At 42.0% G+C, this 26,194-nt stretch overlaps 2 protein-coding genes across 3 annotated transcripts in view; one reads left to right on the top strand and one right to left on the bottom strand.

The window, feature by feature from the left end:
* TTI1 (TELO2 interacting protein 1) overlaps nucleotides 1–21,544 on the bottom strand; it is a 50,692-nt gene extending 29,148 nt beyond the window's left edge. The window contains exons 1-2 of the mRNA XM_004370353.2: nucleotides 21,510–21,544; nucleotides 185–2,520 (exon numbers count right to left, since the gene is read on the bottom strand). Of these exons, the coding sequence (XP_004370410.1) occupies nucleotides 185–2,486 (2,302 nt within the window). The 5' untranslated portion in view covers nucleotides 2,487–2,520; nucleotides 21,510–21,544. The remainder of the gene's footprint in view (nucleotides 1–184; nucleotides 2,521–21,509) is intronic.
* A 163-nt stretch (nucleotides 21,545–21,707) lies between these two features.
* The window catches only part of RPRD1B (regulation of nuclear pre-mRNA domain containing 1B), a 65,159-nt gene continuing 60,672 nt past the window's right edge, over nucleotides 21,708–26,194 (top strand). For both annotated transcript variants that reach the window (XM_004370352.2, XM_023724735.1), the window contains exon 1: nucleotides 21,708–22,204. In XM_004370352.2, coding sequence (XP_004370409.1) covers nucleotides 22,054–22,204 — 151 coding nt within the window. In that variant the 5' untranslated portion in view covers nucleotides 21,708–22,053. The remainder of the gene's footprint in view (nucleotides 22,205–26,194) is intronic.

Here is a 26,194-nt window from a genome sequence, read left to right as displayed (position 1 = left end):
TTGACATGTTGTGGGGTTGTTAACCAATGTCATAAAACAATATGTGTACTACTGTTTCATGAGAAACTATTTGTTCTGTAAGCCTTCACCTGACGTACAATTAAAAAAAAAAAAAACAAGGTTAAGCAAACTAGGATATTAGCCCTGTCCCCCAAATTGGCATTAAAGAGGATTCTCACTGTACCTAATGCTGCCAGCAGGGCATGCAGAACACTGACAAAGGAAGTAGCTCTCTTATCGTAAAACTGGTCCAGGGTGGCCAAGACATCTTGAACCACATCTGCCACCAAAGGAAGCAGGCTAGCATCAGAGTTCCGCAGCATGACTTCCAAGACCTTTGGAGTATGAGGATGCTGAGCCAGATGACGCAGATTTAAAGAGATCCCATTCACCAAATAGTCTGAATTTTGATTGATCAGGTGCTGTAGGGAGTCATAGCCACATGCATGGCACATGTCCATCATGGTGCTGGTAGCTGCCTGACTAATGAGCAGGGTTTGGTCTCCAGCCTTCTCTAGTACGGGATACAGGGCCGACATCAAGAGCAAACGAAAGTCATTTCCTAGTGCATATGCAAAGTGGCCAATCCCTTCCAACTGGATGCATATTTGCCAGATGTTGCTGTTCATAGAGCAAACAGTGGGACTTGGCTTTGATAAGGCTGGAGAAGATGTAACTTGGCAAGTGTGTGCATTAGATGTGATGGCCTGGAGGCTTGACTGCTTCATCGTTAGCTCCTCTCCCATTTCCTCAGCTTCGATACAGGTAACCAAATACCAGTTCTCTTGGCTTGTGTATTCTTCAAGTACAGATGTCACGATCTCTCGCAGTTCCTCCGGGCTTGTTTGAATATGCTTTTTATGGAGATCCTCCACCTCCAGCCCAGCAGCCCCTGCAACCAGTTCATTAACGATCATGGAGGCTTGTTTCCGGTAAACCACAGATTCACGGTACAGTTCCATAAAGTGATCCACAAGTAAATAGAGGTTCCCATAAAAACCAAGAAGCTGACAGATCTGTCTTAAGAGCAGGAAAATCCTCTCATCAGTGAAGAAGCGGAAATATCTCCTCTGGATCTGATTCCATGGCCGTGCGGCTGAGGCCTTTGGAGAAGCACTCAGATCATCCGAGTTCCAACACCGCTCTTCAACGACTTTGATGCCAGCCACATCTAGTTCTAGAACTTGGATGAGTGCTTTGGAAAGGCGCTGCAGATGGGCCACGGAGTTGAGGATGAAGTTCACTTTTGGGCCCAAGAGTTTCAGATAACCAAGTAACAAGGAGAGAGTAGAGAATTTTCCTTGATCATCTTGGGAGTTCATTAGGCGGGGAAGAGATGTAGCAAGGGAATGCAGGTTTTCTGACAAGATGTCGGCAAAGGCTCTGTTGCCCACCACTACCTTCTGATCTGCAAAATGTCTCAGAACTTTATCGCACTGGGCTTGGACTTCAGGACTCTCATCGTTCACCAGACCCACCAAAGCCTTCAGAAGGGGACCAGCAGATTCAACCAGTGACTGGTTGCACTTCAAAAGAAGGGCCTCGACAAGTTCTACCAGTTCCAGCCTCACCTTCCAGTGTGGGTGAACTGAAACACATTCAATTATCTTTTTAATAAGGATAGTCAGCTTGTCCCCAGTATTTTTAACCCAATCTGCTGTCCTGTGAATCATCAGTTCTGCTACTCTCCGCTCAACTGCAGGCTTTGCTTGGACCTTTGATACTTTTCTAAGCTGTTCATCAGCCATAATAAAGCCCACTGTCTTGTAAAAGAGCCTTAGGGAAGATACAACAATGCTGTGACCTTGTTTAAAGTCTCCTGTGATAACCCTGGTCAGTGCAGTTGAGATTCCAGGTAAAAAGGAAGCAAACAAATCCCCCAGCTGCTTTTGCTCATGCTCATCCAAGGACCTCGGATGGTCCTGACAATCACATTGAAGGAGGAGAACCTGTAAACATTGCAAGGCAGCAATTTTAACTTGCTTTGATTTCTCCTGTTCTGCTAGGTCTAGCAGTAAAGATATAGCAAATCCTAAACGAGGCAGAATGGAGGGCTCATAAAAAGTCAGAATGATGTCCCCATAAGCCGAGTGCATTAATGCACTGAGTCCCCGGATCACAGCCAATTTCAACTCCTCTGAGACAGCTGCGGGTTTTTTGGAGTTAGGTGAATATAGGCAAGCAGAGAGTTCTGAAAAGAGTTCCTGGAGAAGTTCTTGTTCCTTCACGCATGTTGAAGAGAGGACAAACGTGAGGCATTCCACCACGCTCTGGATCAAGCGCTCTCTTTTGGGACCTGGGGTCTTCAGGGTAAATCGCAAAGGGAAGAGGACGTACTGCTGAAGTTCCTGAAGGGCAGAGTCACTCACGGCTCGCAATTGTGCCTGCAGATGTTCCACGTTCTCCACCGTCTGGCTCTTTGTGAGCTGAACACAGACTGGACGTAAGATGCCAAAGGCCTCCTGAGGAGTATCAAAAACCCCCATTGTGCAACAGCCTTCTTCTCAGTGAGGCAACATCCTGTAGGCCGGAGGAAAGAAACTTTCTGGTAAAAGTCAAACTCAAAGCAAATACAAAGGAACTTGCATTCCTTCATGTAACAGACATTTTACTGGGGGCCTATGTGTCAGTCACTGCATGAAGCACCAGGGGAGCAATGGAATTGAAAAGAGATGGTTCCTATTCTCAGGAAGCCCCCAGTCTAGTGAGGGAAGCAGACATGCAGCTATAATGCAGTCTCTTAAGGATTAGGATAGGCCTATGTTTATAGTAGTTCGTGGGTGGTGCAACTGGTTAGTGTGCTCAGCTGCTAAGCAAAAGTTTGGAAGTTTGAGTCTACCCAGAGGCACCTTGGAAGAAAGGCCTGGTGATCTAATTAAAAAAAAAAAGTCAGCCACTGAAAACCCTATGGAGCACAGCTCCATTTTGATACACATAGGTCGCCATGAGTTGGAATCAACTTGATGGCAACTGGGTTTTTTTTTTTTTTAAATGCTTACAGTACTAAGTGGAAAAGAACTCCTGTGTTATAACCCTGGGAAAGTCAGGATGGGTTTCACAGGGAGAAGGTGCTTGAGTCAAGACTTGAGGTAGGAATCAATAGGAAGCTGTGGGTTATTCTAAGGAGTCTGGATTTTAACCCGTGGAAGTGACGAGGTACCAATGAAGATTTTGTTTTTTGAATTAAGGTATAACATACACAGCGTAAAATGCACTAGTCTTAATGTACAGCTCAGTGGATTTTTAGGTATGTACACACCCAAATCAAGATACAGAATATTTCTAGCATTCTAGAAGGCTCCCTCATGCCCTTTCACAATCAACTCCTATCCTGCCCTGCCCACAGGTAACCATTATTCTGATTCCTATCACTATAATTAGTTGGGTTTTCCCCACTTTAGCCATTTTTAAAGTATACAATTCAGTGGCATGAATTACATTTGCAATGTTGTACAACCTTCACCACTAACTACAGATTAGTTTTACCTGTTCTTGTTACTGAAGGATTTTAAGCAGGGGATGATATGATCAACTTTATGCATCAGAAAGATCCCCTGGCAGCCAGCACTACGGGAGATGGAGTAGAGCTGGGTGAGTCTGAAAGCAAAGCAAACTGAAAGGGAGGGCCCAGAGAAATGGGAAACCAGAAGCACACGCTATCACAGAAATCATGGGAGAAGACAGAGTCATGCAGGATGGAAAGACGGACGGCAGGCAGGCAGTGAAAGGAGACAGGTTTACAGGTAAGCAAAGAAGCTGAGCAACTTAACACCTGACAGTGTCTCTTTTCTCTGTGAGGGGAAACTGAAAGTCATGGGCTAAGAGTGAACAAGAAGTGGGGTAAGGAGGGGGCTTGAGGAGAGAAATCCAAGTCTCAAATATTCCCTTTGGGGAAGCAGAGCAGGCTGGGAAGACATAAAAGTGTGGCCCAAGGGTACTGAGGACTGAACTGAAGCTGGAGACTATAAACGTGTACAACTGTAAAATGGTGGTTTAGAGATCGCCTAGTCTGGTCGGGTTCCTTTTTTCCTTTCTCTTTTCTTTCTTTCTTTCCTTCCTTTCTTTTCTAACTCCTCTCAGTTCTACTTGCTGAGGGCTTCTGAGAAGACGATGACAAGAAAGTGTTCCTGCTCCCTTCCCCTGCCCCAATCCAACCCTCTCCTGAACCCTGTGGCTGCAGAGCTGGCAGGCAAGTGATGTCTGGTGTGTGTGGGCAAGACTTGCTCAATCCAGAGAGAGAGAGCTGGTGCTGGGTTTTCCACGAGTCAGGAGAGGGCTCCAGGGCAACAATCAGAACTCCAATACCCTAGAGAAAGTCTGGCCTGCTGAGCAACCTGACCCCTGTGAAAAGGGCACTGCTGGTCTCTGAGCGGGTTCTTGGCAGGGAAGAGTAAAACATTTCCCTGAACTGCGGAAAGATTTATCTGGGGATTGAAAAGATTGAAAGATACATGTCCAGCCACATTCTGGTAAAATTCCTGAACTGTAAAAATAAAGATAAAAAAACCAAACATGCTTTTAGGAAGAAACAACAAATGACTGAGTTGGATTTCTCATTTGCAACAATGGAAGCTAGAAGACAGTGGAATAGCATCTACTGACTCTGAATAAAGAATTGTGGCCCCCCAAATCCTATACACCTGTCAGGGTGAAAGAACAGTAAGCAAGGAGTCACAGAGATATCACCTATATACCCTACCAGAGGAAGCTACTTGAGAAAGTATTGTTCAAACAACAAATGATTCACAACAGATACCTAAGGCAGATTAATTAAAAACGAAACACTGGTGAGTAATGTTTTTTCTTTTAGCCATCGAAAACTTTCTTAAAAAAAAAAATAAGTGAAAACCCAATATATGAAACAGATAAAATCAGAATGTCTCTAATTAAAGTTGGGATTAAGCCAATGGCCTGGAGCACTGCATCTCTCTTATTTATCTCAGCAGTTGCAAGAAGGTACCCTGGGACCCCCTGGGATAGAGGTTCTCAAACTATGTTCTCAGATTATATGATAAAAACTGTAACAGCTAATGAAATGAGAACACACAGTATGTCCAAAACTGAACTCATCTGCTCTTTCTACTACACTCCCTTTGTGACTATGGTATCGTTGTCCACCTAGTCCTCACCCAAGACAGAAACTTTGGCGTCTCTGCTTTTCTTCACCTCCCTCTTCATTGCACAGATTTCATCAATTCTATCCCTTCGACATCTTTCACATCTGTTGATGATGATCATCACCTATTTAATACTGGGCCAACTGTAAGAGTTTTCTCCCTGGCCCCTTGGCTTGTATGTTTGCCCACATTTCAAACTGACACGTAATCTTTCTAAAACAAAAATCTGATCACTCTTCTCCATGCTTAAAATTCGTCAGTTACTCTCCACAGCCTGCTTAAAGTACAAACACATTTTTACCAAGGCATACAAGGCCCTTCCTTCACTATCAGGCCTCTGCCTCTCTCTCCAGCCTCATCTCATTGCTCCACCCCTTGAACTCTAAACTGTAACCAGATAAAATTACAAACCTTGCAGTTTTCAAAACAGGTGGTGCTATTTCACATTCGCCTCCTTTGTCCTACCACTGCATATACCTCTATTACAATTTAGCACACTGTACTATTTGTGTATATGTCTGTCTTAACTACTTTAGACTGGGGATTCTTTGAAGGCAGAGACAATCCTATACCAAGAACCTAGAAGAGCATCTGGCACACGGCAAAGCACCCAAAAATATCTGTACAGATTCTGCTTTCATGTAACATGTAGTAGAATGAAGCAGACCAATAATCCTGCTGATGACTAGAAAAAAGCCAAATAAATTACAAAAATCAAAGTAAATGAAAGGATGAAGAATTTTACCAGAGAATTGGATTTAAATTACCTATCTATATATATAATCAAATAAACACCCTAAAACTGAAAAATACAATATGTATAATTAAGAACTCAATGAAAGGTTTTAATAGCAAATTGGACTCAGCAGACAAGATTAATGAAATGGAAGACAGGTCAATAAAAAACACCCAAACTCAAGCAAACAGAGAAAAAAAGAAAGGTAAATATAGCCAACATAAGAGACATATAGAATATACTGAAAGATCTAACATGTAAATTCCAGGACCCTTGGAATTCTCCAGGAATTTAGGCTCCAGGAATTGACAGAACACCAATTGAGATGTGTCAACAAAGGGATGCACTGCTGGAGGTGCTCACTCATCTATGCCAAGAAATTTGGAAGACAGCTACCTGGCCAACCGACTGGAAGAGATCTGTATCTGTGCCCATTTCAAAGAAAAGTGATTCGACCAAATGCGGAAATTATTGAACAATATCATTAGTATCACACGTAAGTAAAATTTTGCTGAAGATCACTCAAAAGCAGTTGCAGCAGTACATCGACAGGGAACAGCCAGAAATTCAAGCTAGATTCAGAAGAGGATATGGAATGAGGGATATCATTGCTGATGTCAGATGGATCTTGGCTGAAAGCAGATAATACCAAAAAGATGTTTACCTGTGTTTTATTGACTATGCAAAGGCATTCAACTGTGTGGATCATAACAAATTACAGATAACACGGCAAAGAATGGGAATTCCAGAACACTTAATTTTGCACATGTGGAACCTGTACATAGACCAAGAGGCAGTCATTCCAAAAGAGCAAGGGAATACTGCATAGTTTCAAATCAAGAAAGGTGTGCATCAGGGTTGTATCCTTTCACTATACTTATTCAATCTGTATGCTGAGCAAATAATCCGAGAAGCTGAGCTATATGAAGAAGAACGCAGCATTAGGATTGGTGGAAGACTTATTAACAACCTGCGATATGTAGATGATACAACCTTGTTTGCTGAAAGCGAAGAGGACTTGAAGCACTGATGAAGATCAAAGACCACAGCCTTCAGTATGGATTACACCTCAACATAAAGAAAACAAAAAACCTCACAACTGGACCAATAAGCAACATCATGATAAACAGAGAAAATACTAAAGTTGTCAAGGATTTCATTTTACTTGGATCCACAATCGATGCCCACAGAAGTAGCAGTGAAGAACTCAAATGATGTATTGCATTGTGCAAATACATTGCAAAAGACCTATTTAAAGTGTTAAAAAGCAAAGATGTCACCTTTAGGACTAAGGTTTGCCTGACCCAAGCCATGGTATTTTCAATTGCCTTATATGCATGTGGAAGCTGGACAATGAATAAGGAAGACTGAAGAAGAATTGATGCCGTGGAATTACTGTCTTGGCAAAGAATATTGAATATACCATGGACTGCCAGAAAAACGAACAAGTCTGTCCTGGAAGAAGCACAGCCAGAGTGTTCCTTGGAAGCAAGGATGGCGACACTTCACCTCACATACTTTGGATATAGTATCAGGAGGGACCAATCCCTGGAGAAGGACATCATCCTTAGAAAAGTAGAGGGTAAGAAAAAAAGAGGAAGACCCTCAGTGAGATGGACTGACACAGTGGCTGTAATGATTGTGAGGATGGCGCAGGACCATGTAGTGTTTCGTTCTGTTGTACATAGGGTTGCCATGAGTCAGAACCGACTCAACGGCACCTAACAACAATATATAAGTAAGTTCCAGACGATCAGGAGAATAGGGCTGAAGCAATATTCAAACAGGTAAGTGCTGAGAATTGTCCAAAACAAATGAAAGACATCAGCTGAAAGATTCAAGAAGCTCAACAAATCCTAAGCATGAAAAATACAGAGAAAAGTATACACAAACGCTTCAAGTCAAACTGCTGAAAATCAAAGGGAAAAATCTTAAAAGCAGCAGAACAATAAGACTCATAGCTGACTTCTCAACAGTCATGATGAAATTCAGAAGACAATGGAATGATATCTTTAAAATGCTGAAAGAAAATAACTAAAAACCATGAATCATATACCCAACAAAAAAATCTTTCAAAAATAAAGGTAAATAAAGATGTTTTTAGATAAACAAAAATGAGGAGATCCACTGCTATCAGGCCTACACTAAAAGAAAAACTAAAGGGAGAACATGAATCCCGACAGAAATACAGAATTGTAGAAGGAAATGAAGGCACTGGAATAGGGCAACATAAAAGAATATTAATTGTACAAAACAATAACTATAACTATGTCTTTTGTAGTTTAAGTGTATATAATACTAAAATGCAAAACAGCAATGAAAGGAGTTAAGTGCTCTAAGATTCTAGCAGTGTCTGGAAGTGGTAAAATAACTTGCATTAGACCCAGACTATAACATGTCAAGAATGCCTGTTGAAATCTGTAGGGTAAGGTCTGAAGAAATGCAAAAGAATGTATATACCTAACAAGTTAATACAGCATAAAAAAGGGATAACAAATATTTTTACTAATGCAAGAAAAGCTAAGAAAGCAAAACAGGTGGTTCAAATAGAAAACAAATGGTAAGATGGTAGACAGAAACCCAACTATAAGAGTGATTACATTAAATCAGGTTTGGCAGTTATATAAAGATGTAGTTATCCTCCATTTTGTGATCTGATGTGGTCATCCTCCATTTTCACATAATGCTGATTTTTGCATAATGACCTGGTCTTTGGAACCTAACCATATCAATAAGTGAGGAGTGGGTATATATATATATATATATTTTATATGTACATATGTATGTATTATACAGATAGCCAAGTGACCTAGCACCTTTAATTGAAAAGACTATTCTTTTCCCCACTTCACTGTAGTGTCACCTTTGTCAGGTGTGTGGCTCTATTTCTGGAGTCCCTGTTGTATGTGTGGGACTATTTTTTAACTCTATTCTGTTCTATTAATCTATTTGTCTTTCTTTATGCAAATACCATACTATCTTTAATTATTATACCTTAACAGTAGCTACTGAAATCAGATAATGGGTGGGTTCGAAGTGCCAACTATTCAGCTAAAAGTTAAGAGTGTAAGCATTTGTGTCACCCAAAGATTCCGTATGTATACACACCTTGACTCCATCTCACACCAAAAAATCAATTCCAGGTGTGCTGTAGATTTAAATGTGAAACGTAAAACAGTAAAGCTTTCTGAACAAAATAAAGAAAAATATCTGATCTTGGAGTAGACAAAGATTTCTTAAACAGAATACCAAAGAGGGTTAACCATAAAAGAAAAAAAAAAAATTGGACTACACTAAAAAATTAACAACTGTTCATCAAAAGACACCACTATGACAGTCACATAAAGTGAGGGAAGATATTTGCTGTATCTGACAAAACACTCATATCCAGAATATATAAGGGATTCTTACAAATCATTAAGAAAGACTGACAACCCAACAGGAAATGGAGAACTTGAACACATATCACAAAAGAAGATACACAAATGGCCAATCAAACATATAAAAGACACTAACCATCATTAGTCAAGAAAATACAATATAAAACCATAAAACAATACCATTACATACCCGCCAGTAGGCCTAACTTTAAAAAAGAGAGGGGGGGAAAAAAAAAAACCCAGGTGTTGGCGAGGATATGAAACAATCAGAACTCTCAATCAGTACTTGTGGGAGTATAAACTGGTACAACCATTTTAGAAAACCGTTTGGCAGTATCTATTATTTTAAAGGTGAACATATGTAATGCTCTAGATTCTAGCACAATCAGAGACATGAAAAAGAATGGGATATAGGCTCAGAAATAGATAAACCAGCTTTTTATAAGGAAGACAGTATAACACATAGCTACTTTCACATGACTATAAAAGGCAATCACATAGCTTTATGGGATGGCCATGAAATCACACTTGTGTGACAATATGTCAACTACAGAAGGAACAGTTTTAGAGAGATTTAGAGTGTTAGGTGTCCTAGATTTTATTCCTATAAAATGCAACTCTGATTATTTAAATGGGTGAAGCCAAGTTTGATGTTTATACAACCGACAGCAATAAGGGCATTGTGGCCCAGAAAGTGATTCTGGGATGAGGCATTCACAACAAAAGCTGATCCTCTGGGTGAGTAGGGAAAACAACCCAGAGTTTAACTGTGGCAGACAGTAACTGAATAAACAGTTCTTGAGTGCTAAATCTAAGCAATATGATAAACGGAGAAAATATTGAAGTTGTCAAGGACTTCATTTTACTTGGATCCATAATCAATACCCACTGAAGCTGCATTCAAGAAATCAACGCATTGCACTGGGCAAATCTGCTGCAAGACAACTCTTTGAAGTGTTAAAAAGCAAGGACGTCACCTTGAAGGCTAAGGTGCGCCTGACCCAAGCCATGGTGTTTTCAATCACTACATATGCCTGTGAAAGCTGGGCAATGAATAAGGAAGCGTAAAGAAGAATTGATACCTTTGAATCATGGTGATGGCAAAGAATATTGAATATGCCACGGACTGCCAAAAGAATGAACAAATCTGTCTTGGAAGAAATACAGCCAGAAGGTTCCTTACAAGCAAGGATGGCGAGACATCATCTCACATACTTTCAATATATTATCAGGAGGGTTAAGTCCCTGGAGAAGGACATCATGCTTGGTAAAACAGAGGGTCAGCAAAAAAGGGGAAGACTCTCAGCCAGATGGACTGACACAGTGGCCGCAACAATGGGCTCAAGCATAGCAAGGAGTGTGAGGATGGCGCAGGATCGGGCAATGTTTCGTTCTGTTGTGCATAGTGTCGCTATGTGTTGGAACTGATTTGATGGCACTAAACACCATTAGCAACAACAACAATCTAAACCCTTCTTGGTTCAAAGTACCCAGTGTGGACATGGGAAGTAGCCACTGGAGAGGTGGGGGAAGAGATTTGCAACTGGAGACCATGAGTCAACTCATCCCCTGGCAGTCCCCTCAACTGCCTCCCCATCTCTCTCTGCCTTGTCACATGCATGGGCTATGTAAGCTCCCTGGGCCATGGCTTACAGGTGGTAAAGAAAATGGATCAATTTGTACAGGACATGGTGTTACACTTTACAGACACTTAAACAATATTATACAATCAAGAAGAGAAAAAGGAAGAAAAAAATGAAAAAAGAAGTACAAAAGGAATTTAGAAAAAGAATGAACACAACAGAAAAGTGCTCACGGAAGGAGAAGGACCTGTTGGGGTGGGGGGACTACACACTTGGGGCTGATCAGGAAGGCTGCTCAAGGTAAAAGTCCTGCCGCAAGCAAAGGCTGGATGGGAGAAAAGCCAGAGCACCTAAAGTCAGGGACAAGATAGAGATGTCATCATGGCAAGCAAGTTAGCTGCCCTGGCCAGGGTGCTATTCTGATGAAATCACAGACTCTGGGCCTTTGTACTTGCTGTTCTCCCACACATTCTCATGGCTCGCTCCGTCACCGCTTTCAGGACTTTGCTGAAATGTGAGTTCTCAGCGAGTCCTTCTCTGATCACCTCTGTATAAAACTGCAGCCCATTCTCACTCCTCCTCACCCTGGTACTCCCTTCCCTGCCTTTTAAATTTTCCTCCATAGCACTGTGCACTACTCATCAAACCAAATATCTACTTATTTGTTTACTGCTTCTGGACAGAGCAGGTATTCAATACTGTAAATACTTGTTGACTCAATCACCAGAGGCCAAGGTCTGGTTCTCTCCCTGGTAGAGCTCTGATGTCAGCTATGCCTGAACAGGATTCTGGATAAAAACTGCCATACTCTTCTTCTCTTGTGGTGGGTTATCCCTCCACGCAGTGGATCTCTAGACTGTGCTAAATTCATTCTTGGGGAGCAATCACAGATTTTGGTTATACTGCAGCCTACTTTTAGGCTATGTTTCCAAGACCGGGACAGAATGAGTGTGAGAACAGGAATCTGACTATCTGGAATCTAGTCCTGGCTCTTGCAGTGCCTGGCTGTATGATTTCCACAAATTCCCGTTCCTTCAACATAACATAAACTTGATGGATAAAATGATCTCTAAAACTTCTAACTCTGAACATATGGATAGGAAGACTGGGTTTAGATCTCAGAGACATAAGAATTGCCAATACAAGCTCTTGAATGGAAAGAAGAGGATCCATACTTGTTGGAAAAAACCTACCCATATGCCAGGCAATGTGTTAGGTATTTTACGGATATAAATTCCTCACCCAAGCTGAGTAACCCAAGGCTCAGAGAGGTTAAGATGCCCAAGGTCACACAGCAAGCAGGTGTTAGACATGGGACTCATTTCAAGCCTGACTCCAAAGGCTATATGTATTCTTTCAAAAGTTCTCAACATGGCTGTTTATCAGAATCAAGGGGAAATAATTTAAATATAGATTCCTGGGCCCCATATCAGATCTACTGAATCAGAATCAATATGGGGGTGGTGGTGGTGTCATGGTTGGGAATCTATGATTTTAAAAGCTCACTAGGACAGTCTAATGATCAGTCAGGTTTGAGAATCCTGCACTGTATACACTCTACATACACATACACTCTCCCTTGGGAAGAATAAGAGTCATGGATGAAAGAGATACATGCTCAATAATCCATCTGGCAGTAGCATTCAGAGTGAGCCGGAGGACTACTGTCGTGGGGTAAAATTATTGATTTATTTGTCTCCCCAACCAAATGGTACACTTCTTTAGTGCTGCAGCCTTATTGGTGGCTTCCCCAGCATCTGGTACAGTGTCTGCCAAGCAGTTCCCGCTCACTAAATGTTTATTTAATAACCACGTAAAAGAAGCTAAAATAAACATTAAACCTTCAGCACACCCTGAAGTTTTGGTGCTTCCTAGCTATCCCCCTTTCTACCTAGAAATGTTTCCTTTGCATGTTCTAGGTGTCATACATTGTGCTAAGCTCTTGAAGAGGGAGGGGAGATACAAAGTTAAGCAGAGGGTCTAGCCCGGCAAGGAGAAGGGTACTGCAGAACAGTAAGTGCACATAATAGAATGTGGAGGAGGGGAATCAGGAGACTTCCCATACAGCCTTCCAATCCTAGTCCCCTCTGCTGCCTCGTGAGAATTAAGTTATTCTAGGCTCACTCCGTACTCTGTTTACAACTCTCCTCTGTAGAATGATTGTGACACTGCCTTGCATTAAATATATACCATGTACCTGTCCCCACTAGACCAGAAGCTCTTTGGAAGGCAGTATATTCTACAACAGTGGTTCTTAACCAAAGCTGTACATCACAATACATATGATAGCTCTCTCCCTTTCTCTGCCATCTTTGTGTGTATGGCTGCCTCCCATCCTCACCATGTCTTCTCAGAAGACTTTCAGGATCAAGAGATTCCTGGCCAAGAAAACAAAATTGTCCCATTCCCCAATGGATTTGAATGAAAACTGGTAATAAAATCAGGCATGATTCTAAGAGGAGACACTGAAGAAGAACCAACCTGGGTCTATAAGGATCACACACATGATGGCACACAGATTTATGCTCTGTCAAGCTCACCAGCATCCTACCATATCAAGTTGAAAATTTCACCACTATGTGAACAATTGAACATGTTGTATCGGGAAAATTCTGGTTTCTTCCTTTGTTTTCATGCTTTGGCATTAATATGTTGAGTCAGTAACAAATATGTGTGATCTTTTGTTTGAAAAAAAAAAAAATACACATGATAGTGCTGGCCCTACCCCCCAAATTATGCCCTGGCACTGGAAACTGAGATAAACTCTCCAGGATATATATATATATAAAATAAACAGATGATTTCTGCTTCCAGGAAGATGGAGTAGATGTACATTTTCCTATCTTTCCACTAAGTATAACTAAAAACCCTGGATGTTATATAGAAAACAAACATAAGACTCTAAAAGGTGAAGAGAAGAAAATAAATCGGCTAGGGACCTGAGGACCGAGGAATGACCTGGCGGTGAGTTCCCCGAGTTTATTTTTGCCTCATATATCCCAGACTTGGAACTGAAGAAGCTGGAAACGCGGAAACACCAACAGGTGCAGACAAAAGAAGCCCCAAGAAAAAGCCTGCCCTTTCTAGCCAAAGGACCAGGAAAGCACAGCCTAGCAAGACCGAAAACTTTTAGACAATAACTGCTCCACTTCAGCCAAACACCACAGAAATAAACGGCAGACTCACCCCAACCTGTGCCAGAAAAGGCTCAGTGCAGAACTTAGACTTCTACCTTCATGCAGCTATAATGAGGTACCCCAACACCCACCCCCGAAGTGGTGCCAGAGAAAGCCAAGCAGGGCACAGGGACCTTCATCTCTACCAGGTGATAATGACTCACCACCCCTACCACCACTGCAGTGTCAGTGAAGACCACGCGGGGAGCCAGAACTCCTACCTCTGCCCAGCAGTGACGAGGAGCCCCCCCTTCACCTTGGGTGGCAATGGAGGGTGAGTGGGGAACCTAGACTTCCACCTTCACCTGGCAGTAATGAGGCCCCCTTTCCCCTATGGGAGCAGTGTCAGAGAAATCCAGCTAAAACAAGAGGCTTAAATAAGACCTAGAATCTCAACATAATACAAAAATGTCTAGGTTTCAATTGAAGATCACTCCTTATACCAAGAACCAGGAAGATCCCAAACTGAATGAAAAATGACAACCAACAGGTGTCAACACCAAGACAACAGACATGTTAGAACTCTCTGACAAAGACATTAAGCAGCCATGATTAAAATGCTTCAATAAGCAATCATGAACATGCTTGTAAGAAATGAAAAAATAGAAAGCCTCAGCAAAGAAACAGAAGGTATAAAGAACCAAATAGATATTTTAGAACTGAAGAATACAATAATACAAATAAAAAGCTTAGTAATGGGCTCAACAGCAGAATGGAGGGCACAGAGGAAAGGATCAGTGAACTGGAAGACAGAACAATAGAGATTACCCAGTAGAACATGAGAGAGAACATCAACTGAAAAACCAACCAAACAAAAGCAGAGTCTCAAAGACCTGTGAGACTATAACAAAAGATCTAAGAGTTCTTGAAGGAGAAGGGAAAAAAACGCTGGCTGAAAAATTACTTGAAGAAAAAATGGCTGAAAACTTCCCAAATTTGGAAAGAGATGTAAACCTATAGATTCATGAAGCTTAGTGAACCCCAAACAGGATAAAAGCAGAGAAAGCGACATCAAGACATTCATAATTAAATTTCTGAAAACTAAAGACAAAGAAAAAGTCTTGAAAGCAGCCAGAGAAAAACAACATCTTATCTAACAGGGGCAAAACAATTCGAATGACAGTGGACTTATTATTAGAAACCATGTGGGCCAGAGGGAAGTGGCACAATACTTTTCAGGTACTTACAAAAAAAAAAAAAAAAAAAAAAAAGAACTGTCAATACAGAATCCTATACCCAGCAAAAATGTTCATCAGAATTGAAAGTGAAATTAAGACATTTTCAGACGTCTAAAGGATAACGGAATACTACAAATAACTCAATACACACAACTGACCACTAAGAGACAGAACAAATGGGCAAATTCCTTTAAAAATACAAATTATTATAACTCACACAATATGAAATAGAATATTTGAATAACCATATAACTATTACCAGTACCAGTTGCTGTCCAGTCAGTTTGGACTCATGGCAACTCATGTGTGTCAGAGTAGAACTGTGCTCCATAGGGTTTTCAACGGCTGACTTTTCAGAAATAGACCTTTCTTCTGAGGCACCTGCGGGTGGACTCAAACCTCCAACTTTTCTGTTAGGAGCTGAGTGCATTAACCACTTGGGCCACCCAGGGACTCCAGATAACTATTAAGGAGATTGAACTTATCATTTAAAAATTCCAAAAAAGAAAAAGAAAAAGAAATCTCCAGGCCCAGGTGGTTTCACTGGAGAATTCTACCAAATGTTTAAAGACGAATTAAAATCAATTCTATAAATCTCCTCCAGAAAATAGAAGATGGAATACTTCCCAATTCATTTTATGAAGCTACTACCCTCATAGTAGTATCATACTACCCTGATACCAAAACCAGATAAAAACAATAAAAAAGCAAAACAAACCCTATAGACTAAGAAAGGAGCCCTGGTGGCCCAGTGGTTAAGCACTCAGCTGCTAACCAAAAGGTCGGTGGTTCAAACTCAACCAGTGGCTCTGCAGAAGAAAAGACATGGTGATCTGCTCCCATAAGCTTCTAACCAAAAGGTCGGTGGTTCAAACTCAACCAGTGGCTCTGCAGAAGAAAAGACATGGTGATCTGCTCCCATAAGCTTCTAACCAAAAGGTCGGTGGTTCAAACTCAACCAGTGGCTCTGCAGAAGAAAAGACATGGTGATCTGCTCCCATACAGATTATAGCCTAGGAAACCCTATGGAGTACTTCTACTCTGTCATACAGGGTCACTATGAGTTGCAGCAGACTCAATGGCACACAACAACATAGACCAATATCCCTCTTGAATATGGACACAAAAAAATCAGGAAATATAATTCAGCAAGATATAAAAAGAATTATACACCATGACAAAGTGGGGTTTATTCCAGAGATGTAAGGTTGCCTTAATATTTGAAAAAGATCAACCAATGCAATTAATACTAAGGTCCCTTGGTGGTGCAAATGTTTTGCATTCAACTGCTAACCTAAAGGTTGGTGATTTGAACCCATCCAGCGGTACCACAGAAGAAAAGACCCGGTGATCTGCTTCCGTTAAGATTACAGCCAAAAAAATCCTATGGAGTAGTTCTACTCTGTAACACATGGAGTCTTCATATGTTGGAATCGACTCCACAGCAACTAACAGCAACAACAATTAATATTATCAGGTTAAAGGAGAAAAATCATCTTTCAGACTGCTAAAGATTGAAGTATCCTAGGACTCAGCCTCTGGGGCCCTTCTATATAGTAAAACCTGCGAAAGCTGGAACCTGTGTAAGGCGGAAACCCATCATAGAAGGAAAACTCAAATATTTTTCACTAAACAGAGTGATAGAAGAGTGGTGACTGCATCCTTTCAAAGGCGGAAAACTTGTGTGACCTGGAAAAACAAGGCAGTCCCAACAAGTTCCAGCTCTTACAGATTTCACTGTACAGGCCCTCTTTCTATACCTTCTGTTCCTGATTCCCATTTATATCTCTAGCCCAGATCTTTCCCTTGAACCCAAAACCCATAGATCCAACTGTCTTTTAGACATCTCTACACATAGTCCCCAATTTACAATGTATTTGAGTTATGACAAACTGCACTTACAACCATACTTTTTTTTTTTTTAACATCTTATGGTAATATGTACTACATACAATGTTGCAGCACATAATTTGCTGATGTTATTATTCTCAGATGTTTACTCACAGATGTTCAGTTTTATGATTTACTGTTTAAACACTGCTGTATAGATTGTTTCCTAAACTAAATCAAGGGCTTCAGTTGCTTGAAAACATGGACCCAAATGTTGAACACTTTGCTAAAGCTGATAGATTGAGGAAGCAGTGAGATGTCACTGAAAAATACATGAAGAAAAAAAGAAAAGGCCCATACAGACAACTCTCAATAATTTCCTGACTAGAAATGCCATCCCCATTCCCAGGGATAATCCAGAAGATTCAGAACCTTCCACAACTGGCGTTATTATCACAAAAGACAGACTGCCATCATCCAACTCTTCTTTATTGTCGGAACAAATTTTTATGATTTGTGTATTTTTTTTAATGTATATATGTACGTATTAGGGGAGCCCTGGTGATGCAGTGGTTAAAGCACTTAGCTGCTAATCCAAAGGCTGGTAGTCTGAATCCACCAGGCGCTCCTCGGAAACCCTATGGGGCAGTTCTACTCTATCCTATACGGTCACTACGAGTTGGAATCGACTAGATGGCAGTGGGTTTTTTTTAATGTATGCATTAAAATATAGCTATAAGTTTAGATGTAATGTTTCCAACTCCCAAAGACAAATAAAGATTTGATTTATAAAGACAGTGATAATAAAAGGCAATAATAATGAAAACTAAAAAAAAGAGGTATTCGATTTACATCGGAACCGATTTATATCAGAACGGAACCCCGTCATAAGTCGAGGACTACTTGTACACGGATAGGCATTTTGAATTGCACATGTACAGATCCAATCTCCTGCTCTTACTCTCCAGATCTGCTCTTTCCTCGATTCAGTAAATGGAAGCCTCATTCTTACTGCTGCTTAGGCTAAAACCCTTGGGGCCATCTTGTTTTTCTTTCACACCCTATATCCAATCTGTCAGCAAATCCTGTTACCTCTTCCTCCAAAATACAGTAACATCTGCAAAAGCCAGAACCTGTGTAAGGAAGAAACCTGTCAGAGAAGGAAAACTCAAAATTTTCCACTAAAATAAGTGATAGAAAAGTGGTAAGACTACACCCTGTCAAAGGCGGAAAACTTTCAAGACCCAGAAAAACAAAGCAGTCCTGTCAAGTTCTGGCTCTCACAGGTTTCACTGTATCTCCAGAATCTAACTCCTTCTCACCACCTCCACTGGTTACCACCCTGGACTAATATACCCTATCACCTAGATTATTACAACAGACGCCTAACTAGTCTTCTTGCTTCTACCTTTGCACCCTTACTGTCTTTTTTCTACTTAGCAGCCACAACAATGCTCCTTTTCTGAAAACCATCCAATGAACTCTCATTTCATACAGAGTAACATAACACAGAAGACATAACAGAGTAATACTATGGCCTATAGGTCCCCATGTGATCTGGCCTGTTTCTACTTTTCTGAGTTCATTTCCACCCACCCTCCAGTTCACGTCACTCCAGCCTTACTGTCCTAAAAAACGTTAGCAGTGGTCTAACCCTCAGGAGTTTGCACTTGGTTTTCCTTCTGCCTGGAATAATATTCTCCCATATAACATATGCCTTGTTCTCTCATTTGTTTTAGGGCTCTGATCAAATGTCACCTTTATCAGTGATACCTTCTCTGACCACCACATGACAGACTGCTATCCACCCACATCTGTACATTTCTCATCCCCCTATTCTCTTTTTTATCCTAGGTACTTATCACTTCCTGACTCATTTTGTATTTTCATGTGTTTATTTATCTTCCCCAGTAGAACATAAACTTCCGAGGACATGGATTTTGTCTGTTTTTTTGGCCTAGAACAGTGATTCAGACATACCCAGAAAACCAGTTGCTATCTTCCAACTCATGGTGACCCTGTGTGTCAGAGTAGAACTATACTCCATAGGGTTTTCACTGACTCATTTTTCGGAAGCAGATCACCAGGCTTTTCCTCTGAGGTACCTCTGGCCAGACTCGAACCTCCAAACTTTCGGTTAGCAACTGAGAGTGTTTGTACCACCCAGGGACCCTGATTCAGATACAAAACAAAGAAACCAAAGCCATTGCTGTTGAATCGATTACAATTCACAGTGACCCTACAGGACAGAGTAGAACCACCCCATAGAGTTTCCAAGGAATGCCTAGTGGATTTGAACTGCTGACCTTTTGGTCAGCAGCCATAGCACTTAACCACTACGACATCAGGGTTTCCAATTCAGATATAGGGGCTCAAAATTTATTTGCTGAATGAATGAATACACCAGTGGCTCAGGAGTGAAGATCACACATCACATAACCTTAATTTGACTCCTGGCTCTGCCACTTCCTAGCTGTGTGTTCTTGGACAGGTTACTTAACCATACTTTACGTTTTCTTATCTATTAAATAGAGATAATAATTCCCCCCCATGGGATTGTAAGGATTAAATAAAATGTATGTAACGTACTTAATACACAGCAAGTTGGTACAAAAGTACCCCATACATGACTGTTACGGTATTTAATACTGTACAGATTTGGACTCAAAAGTCCTAGCTTATAATTATGACTAGTTACTGATTTTAAGCTACCCACTTCTTCTATATTAATTCATTCAATCAGCTATGACTCAAGTGCTGGGGACAAAGGGATGGATAAAATGCAGTCCCTTCCCTCAAATCTTAGTTATGTGATTTTGGGTAGGTCACTTAAAATGGGGATAATATAATACCTACCTCATAGCTTTACTGTGAGAATTAAATGAGTTACTGTGTGAAAACACAGTGTCTGGCACATAGCAAGTGCTCACTAAGTGTTAGCTATGATTATGATGATTCTAATCTGGAGAAGGACCGCTGGTGGTGCAGTGGTTACAAGTTCAGCTACTAACCCAAAGGTTAGTGGTTCCAAGGCACTAGGTGCTCCATGGGAGAAAGATGTGCAGTCTGCTTCCATAAAGATTACAGGCTTGGAAACCCTAAGGGGCAGTTATACTGTCCTATAGGATCACTATGAGTTGGAATCAACTAGACAGCAACAGGTTTAGTAGTACGGGGAAGGGATAAAGGCGTGTAAGCAAAGAACTACAATACAGTGTAGTAAGAGCGAAAAACAGAGGCACCAACTAGAAGAATGTCTCCTAAACTGGGGTCTGCCCACAACTGGGAAGTTCGACAATGAGTTAAAAAACCTGAACATTCTGCTATGTCTACGATAACTGTTATGGATTGAATTGTGTTGCTCCAAAAATGTGTGTCAACTTGGCTAGGTCATGATTCCCAGTACTGTGTGGTTGTTTTCCAGTTTGTGATCTGATGTAATTATCCTATGTGTTGTGAATCCTAACCTCTGTGTTAATCAGACAGGATTAGAGGCAGTTATGTTAACGAGGCAGGACACAATCTACAGGATTAGGTTGTATTTTGAGTCATTCTCTTTTGAGATATAAAAAAAAGGAATTGAGCAGAGAGAGGAGGGACCTCATTACCACCAAGAAAGCAGAGCCAGGAGTGGAGCGTGTCCTTTGGACCCAAGGTCCCTGCACTGAGAAGCTCCTACATCAGAGGAAGATTGATGACAAGGACCTTCCGCCAGAGCTGACAGAGAGAAAGCGTTCCCTGGAGCCAGTGCCCTGAGTTTGGACTTACAGCCCCCTAAATAAATTTGACACAATAAATTTGTTAAAGCCATCCACTTGTGGTTTTTCTTCGGTAACTAAGACAATAACCTAACTCTCTACACCATCCCTATAGTAATTAGAAAGACAACTACTTTGCTGCTTTAACTGTAATTTAAAACTTAAAAAAAAAAAAAATTGAATAAGGCTTCAGATTCTCAAATAGTGTTTCTTAAAGGAGGTTAGCAGACACATTAGGAAGGTAAGATAATTCTCCTTCCCCCAAGAAAAGGTTAACATATTACTTGAATTTGAGAAACGTCAATTGGATGGTGATCCCCCAGGGGGCAAGGGTTTCGTGTAATCGCCTAAACGAAGCAACCAATTCAACCAATTAGAAGCCGAGAGCACAAGGTGTTCCAAGGCAGTGCTGTCACAAAGCATCAGAAGTGGACATTAAAGAGTGGGTCCTGGAGGATAAGTAGGTTAGAAATGGCGCGTCACCCTTCGGGAGAGAATAGTAAGGGCCAAGGCGCGAAGGGGAGAAAGCCCACGTGCGTGCCTTGGAGGAACCAAAAAGCAGCTTTTTGGGGGACGGTCACAGTGCTGGACATGTACAAAGCAAAAGTGCGGCCTGGGGCTTGCCAGGTGAAGGAAGAAACCCTCCCTCCTATACCCAGGCCATGATCCCTCAGCCTTGGTGTCCCCACAAGACCCCCTCTCCGGGATCCAGTCTGCGGGCTCCCAGTGGCTCCCACCACTTTTTCCTTACCTCGTCTTCTAATCTTTCCCTTACTCTCCCGCCTCCTCCGCCCCGCCGGAAGTGACGTTATAACTAATGCGCCGTACTGCGCAAGAAAGGTTCCGCGGGCGCGGAAGAAAGGGTTCCAGCGACACTCAGTGCGCCGGCGTAGGGGCGCGGGCGGTCTTAACGCCTTCCGGCAGCCGAGGAACGGAGCTCTCTCGCCGGGTTTATCACCTTCGAAGTGCCCTGAACAACGTTCGGAGAGGCCGCCGCTCGTGGAAGGACGTTTTTCTACAGCTCCGGACGCCTCCGGGTGCCTAACTACTCCGGCTCTTGCCCCTTGACCCTGCTCTCGCGTCAGGGTGAGAGGTCGGGTGGCCATCTTGTGGCGGCGGCGCCGGCGGCTGTTACTGCGGAGACCCATCCCATCCCCCCAACCACCACCCGAGTCGTCTGTCAGTCAGTAGAGAGCCCGGCAGTCTGTCAGGTGAGGCCTCGGCCTTGTGCCGTCGTTCTTCCTGCCGCACTGGGCGGCCCAGGCCGCTCCCTGTCGGCCCTCAGCGTCGCCACCATGTCCTCCTTCTCCGAGTCAGCTCTAGAGAAGAAGCTCTCGGAGCTGAGCAACTCTCAGCAGAGCGTGCAGACCCTGTCCTTGTGGCTCATTCACCACCGCAAGCACGCGGGGCCCATCGTCTCCGTGTGGCACCGTGAGCTCCGCAAAGGTAAACACTCTCTCCCCGTCCCCTTGGCACAATCCTGGATTGTCCTCTCCTGCACCTTCCCCCAGGCTCTTGTCTTTCTTGATTGAGTCTTGTCTTCCAGACACGGGCTTCTGGTCACGCTTCTGAGGTTGGAGACAGTGTTATCCCCATTTCTTGGAGAGGAAAACTGAGGCCCGGGAAGGTTTAAGGTACTTGTCCAAGGTCCCACTGACCAGGGCCCAGGTGCCCAGACTCCCAGTTCATTAAGCCGTTCCCCCACAGGCTCTTCTTCACACATTTAACTGTTATTTTCTCGGCTGCCTTCAGCGCCCGGTGGAGGGTATTAGCTCCTACCTGTTATGTGGCAGGCATTGTGCTGGGCGTTCAGAGTAACAGTCTGCGGGCTCAGGAGTCAGACTGCCTAGATAGAATCCTGGCCTAGCCACTTACTGGCTGAGTGATGTTGGGCTCTTTTTGCCTTTGTTTCCTCATCTGTAAAGCGGAGGCAAGCTTAGCTGTGACTTACAGAGTCTTCACTCTGTGCCAGCCACTATGCTAAGATCTCTATGTATATCTTTGCACTCAGTCCTCAGAACAGCATTTTAGAGAGTTTAAGGGACCACATCATCTATCCCTTATCTCTCAGGCCCCTCCTTTTATGCATCTGCCATTGATTGCAGACCCTGCTGAAGACCTGGCAGACATTCTCTGAGCTCAACCTGGCACTGGGTTGGGCGCTTGATAGTATGTTAGCTCCAGAGGCCGGCAGCCTGGAATCTAAGCCTGACTTTGCTACTTACTAATACCAACAACTTCACCTCCCTGTCACTCAGTTTCCTTAATTCTCAGAGTCCTGTAAAGTAAGAGTAGCCCTGGTGACACAGTGGTTAAGTATTAGGTTGTTAACCAAAAGGTTGGCAGTTCGAATCCACCAGCTGCTCCTTGAAAACCTACGGGGCAGTTCTTCTCTGTACTGTATGGTCGCTATGAGTTGGAATCGACTAGATGGCAAGGGGTTAGGAAGTAGAAGGAGGCCTGGTGGCGCGGTGATTAAGAGCTATGGCTGCTAACCAAAAAGGTGGGCAGTTTGAATCCACCAGCTGCTCCTTGGAAACCCTGTGGAGAGGTTCTGCTCAGTCCTGTAGGGTGGTTATGAGTTGGAATCAACCTGATGGCAACAGATTTTTTTTTTTTTTTTAAATGAACTAAGAATTTTGCAGATAAGGAAAAACATGCTGAAACAACTCCTTGCGGTGAGGAGTAAACAGAATAATCCAGATGAGCATTTAGCGTGGTGAAGGCATTTGGTTAATTGTGGTGAGATGAGGCTATTGATTATTCAGTGTGAGGCGGAGTCCTTAAGTTGCTTACAGTTGGTGGCGAAAGATGGGCACCTATACCTCCGATACCCGAACGAGTGCCATAATGGAAGGATGAGGAGATGTTACGGGACCTCAAGAGTTGTGCTGGACAGCCTAGATGTGGTAGGCCCTTTCTAGCAGGGGAAGTGAGTTTATGTGTGTTCTCTACTATCTGTGAGGTGGAGGGTGTCACCTTCATTTTACAGACGAGGAAACTGAAGCTCGGAGTGGCTAAGTGCCATTTCCAAGGCCTTAGAGCTGGTGAGACTATATCAGGTTGGCAGGCTCCAAAATAAAGTTTTTGGAGTACCGCCCTTGCCAACCCCCCACCCCACCGCCCCCCATCAAATTCAGTTCTAGCCTTCTAGCAGACTCCTAAATTTCATGGGCTATACTGAGATAGGGATACCTTCAGCCCTCTAGGCACTTGCATAGAGCCTGGGGCTGCCAGAGCCTCTTTCATGTACCCTAGTGTGCCATTTAAATATTATTTGTAACCTGTGCTGAGATGTGGCAAAAATGTGAATTGTCTTTCTGCAGAATCCTGTTGGGTAGGATTTCAGTCCATCTCAAATGTCCTTTTTTTTTTTTTTTGGTGAAGGCTTCTTGGTTCCCCACCTCGCTCTGAGTTGTTGAAAATAACAGTTTAGAGAGTATATTCACTTATGAAGCGCTTTATCCCTAATCTCATATGAGAGGGCCTTATGTTGTAAGTAGGCCGGCATTATTATCCCCATTTTATAGATGAGAAGACAAAGATACAGAGAGATTAAGTGCCTTGTTCAGTGACCTACAGCTAGGACATGAGCCCAGGGCTGTCTGATGCCAAAACTTGAACTCGGTGCACTTAATAAGTGAAGGTGGTTGCTTGTCTGACTCCAACCAAATCCATAGTGTTTTCATTTATTAGAATTAATCACTACTTCCCACCTCATCACGTCAGTTTAGCATTTATTTCATTCTTACTAGTCATGTCTTTTTTAGTACATTGTGTTTTGACGGAGAAACTGTGTTTCTTGTTTCTCTGTAATCCTGATGGCATTTAGCATGGGACCTGCTACATTATTAATAAATAGTTTAGGAGTTAAACTGTGGTCTCTGACACCATTTTCATGATTGAATAAAGGATCCAAGGAGCACTGTCTGTTAGAACTTTCTGTGATGATGGAAATGTTCTATACCTGTGCTATCCAATAAGGTAGCCCCTAGCCACATGTGGCTATTGAGCATTTGAAATGGATAAAAAATGTATCAGGTCTTGAATGGCCAAATTGACTTTTTACAATATGGATTCTGAATTTTTTAAGATAAAGTATATGGAATTTGTAAAACTTCACTTAGTCAGATTTGCTTTGTTGAAGTTCTTTTTTTAACATCTGAATCCACTAGCTTCCATGGCATTATGGACTTGATATTTTGACTGACTACAACTTCTCAGAACAAGGTTTGTTTTTTTAAGTAGATACAGTTAAAAATTCAGTTCTCTCCTCCAGTTGCACTAGCCACAATTTAAGTGTTCAATAGCCACATGTGGCTTGTGGCTACTGTATTGGACAGCACAGAGCTAGAATAAGCTCTGTCCAGGCATCAAGGTACAACTTTCTAATACCCGGGCTTCCTTCGTGTATTGAAAATGCCCTCACACTAAAGTGGAGAAGGATTTTGTGTTCCCAGTGTTAAAATTGACTGGCCTTTTAGCTTTTACGTCACCCTGATTCTTTAAGAAGTGGTCATTTCTATTTATGGTCAAGTCATTTTCCCTATGTAAGTTTTTCACAGACTGTCGCTGAGTTGCCTTCAAAATATTTACTAAACTTACAAAAATAACTGATTCTCACTTAAATGTGCCTTCTATTCTTGATGTGTTATTTTCTTTCCGTTTTCTAGGAAGAGTTCTTAATTTACTCCTTTGGGCTCTGTTCTGAGTAGAATTTCTCCTGTTCTTCATGGAGTAGTTTGGTGTAAAATGCTCTTAGATGTTTTTGTTTCCTAGCCTGAATGCAGATACATAGGCTTCTTTCCAAAATTACTTTAAAACTTTCTTTAGATGTCAAAACAACCAAGTGAAAATTTTTGATCAGCCAATTGTTTATACTTTGCTCAACAACTAGTTCAACCAGTTGGGAATGGGCATCAGTAGGAGGATGAAAGGACCTATTTTGTCATATTGAAAAGACATCTGAACAAGTGAGTTGTTACTGAGGCCTGGAGTGGAGGGATGTGGTGTATGCAGTGTATGTTTTATGAATATGTATGTTCAGGTGCTGTAGTGCTTTGTCATATCACCTTTACACACACAGTGTTTATGTTGATGGTCATGTGCTAAATGTGGAGGGATAAACTTTTTTTATAGATAAATTTAACTTTTATTTTAAAAAATAGATAATAAATTCACAGTCAGAAATCAAAATGGCATAGAAAGGTATACATTAAAAGATGTCACTGCTTCCCATGGCTCCATCTATCCTGTTCCCACTCTACACATGCCCTATTTGTAACCACATTTGTTATATTCCTGTGTCCTTCGGTGGGTTTTCTTTCTTTTTTTTCTTTTTTAATTTGTTTTTTTTTTAATATTTTATTGTACTTCAGGTGAAGGCTTACAGAACAAATAGTTTCTCATGAAACAGTAGTACACATGTTGTTTTAT

Source organism: Trichechus manatus, unplaced genomic scaffold (assembly GCF_000243295.1).
Source record: "Trichechus manatus latirostris isolate Lorelei unplaced genomic scaffold, TriManLat1.0 scaffold00008, whole genome shotgun sequence".
In the NCBI taxonomy this organism is placed as follows: domain Eukaryota; kingdom Metazoa; phylum Chordata; class Mammalia; order Sirenia; family Trichechidae; genus Trichechus; species Trichechus manatus.
This window is presented reverse-complemented; position numbering and strand designations above follow the sequence as displayed.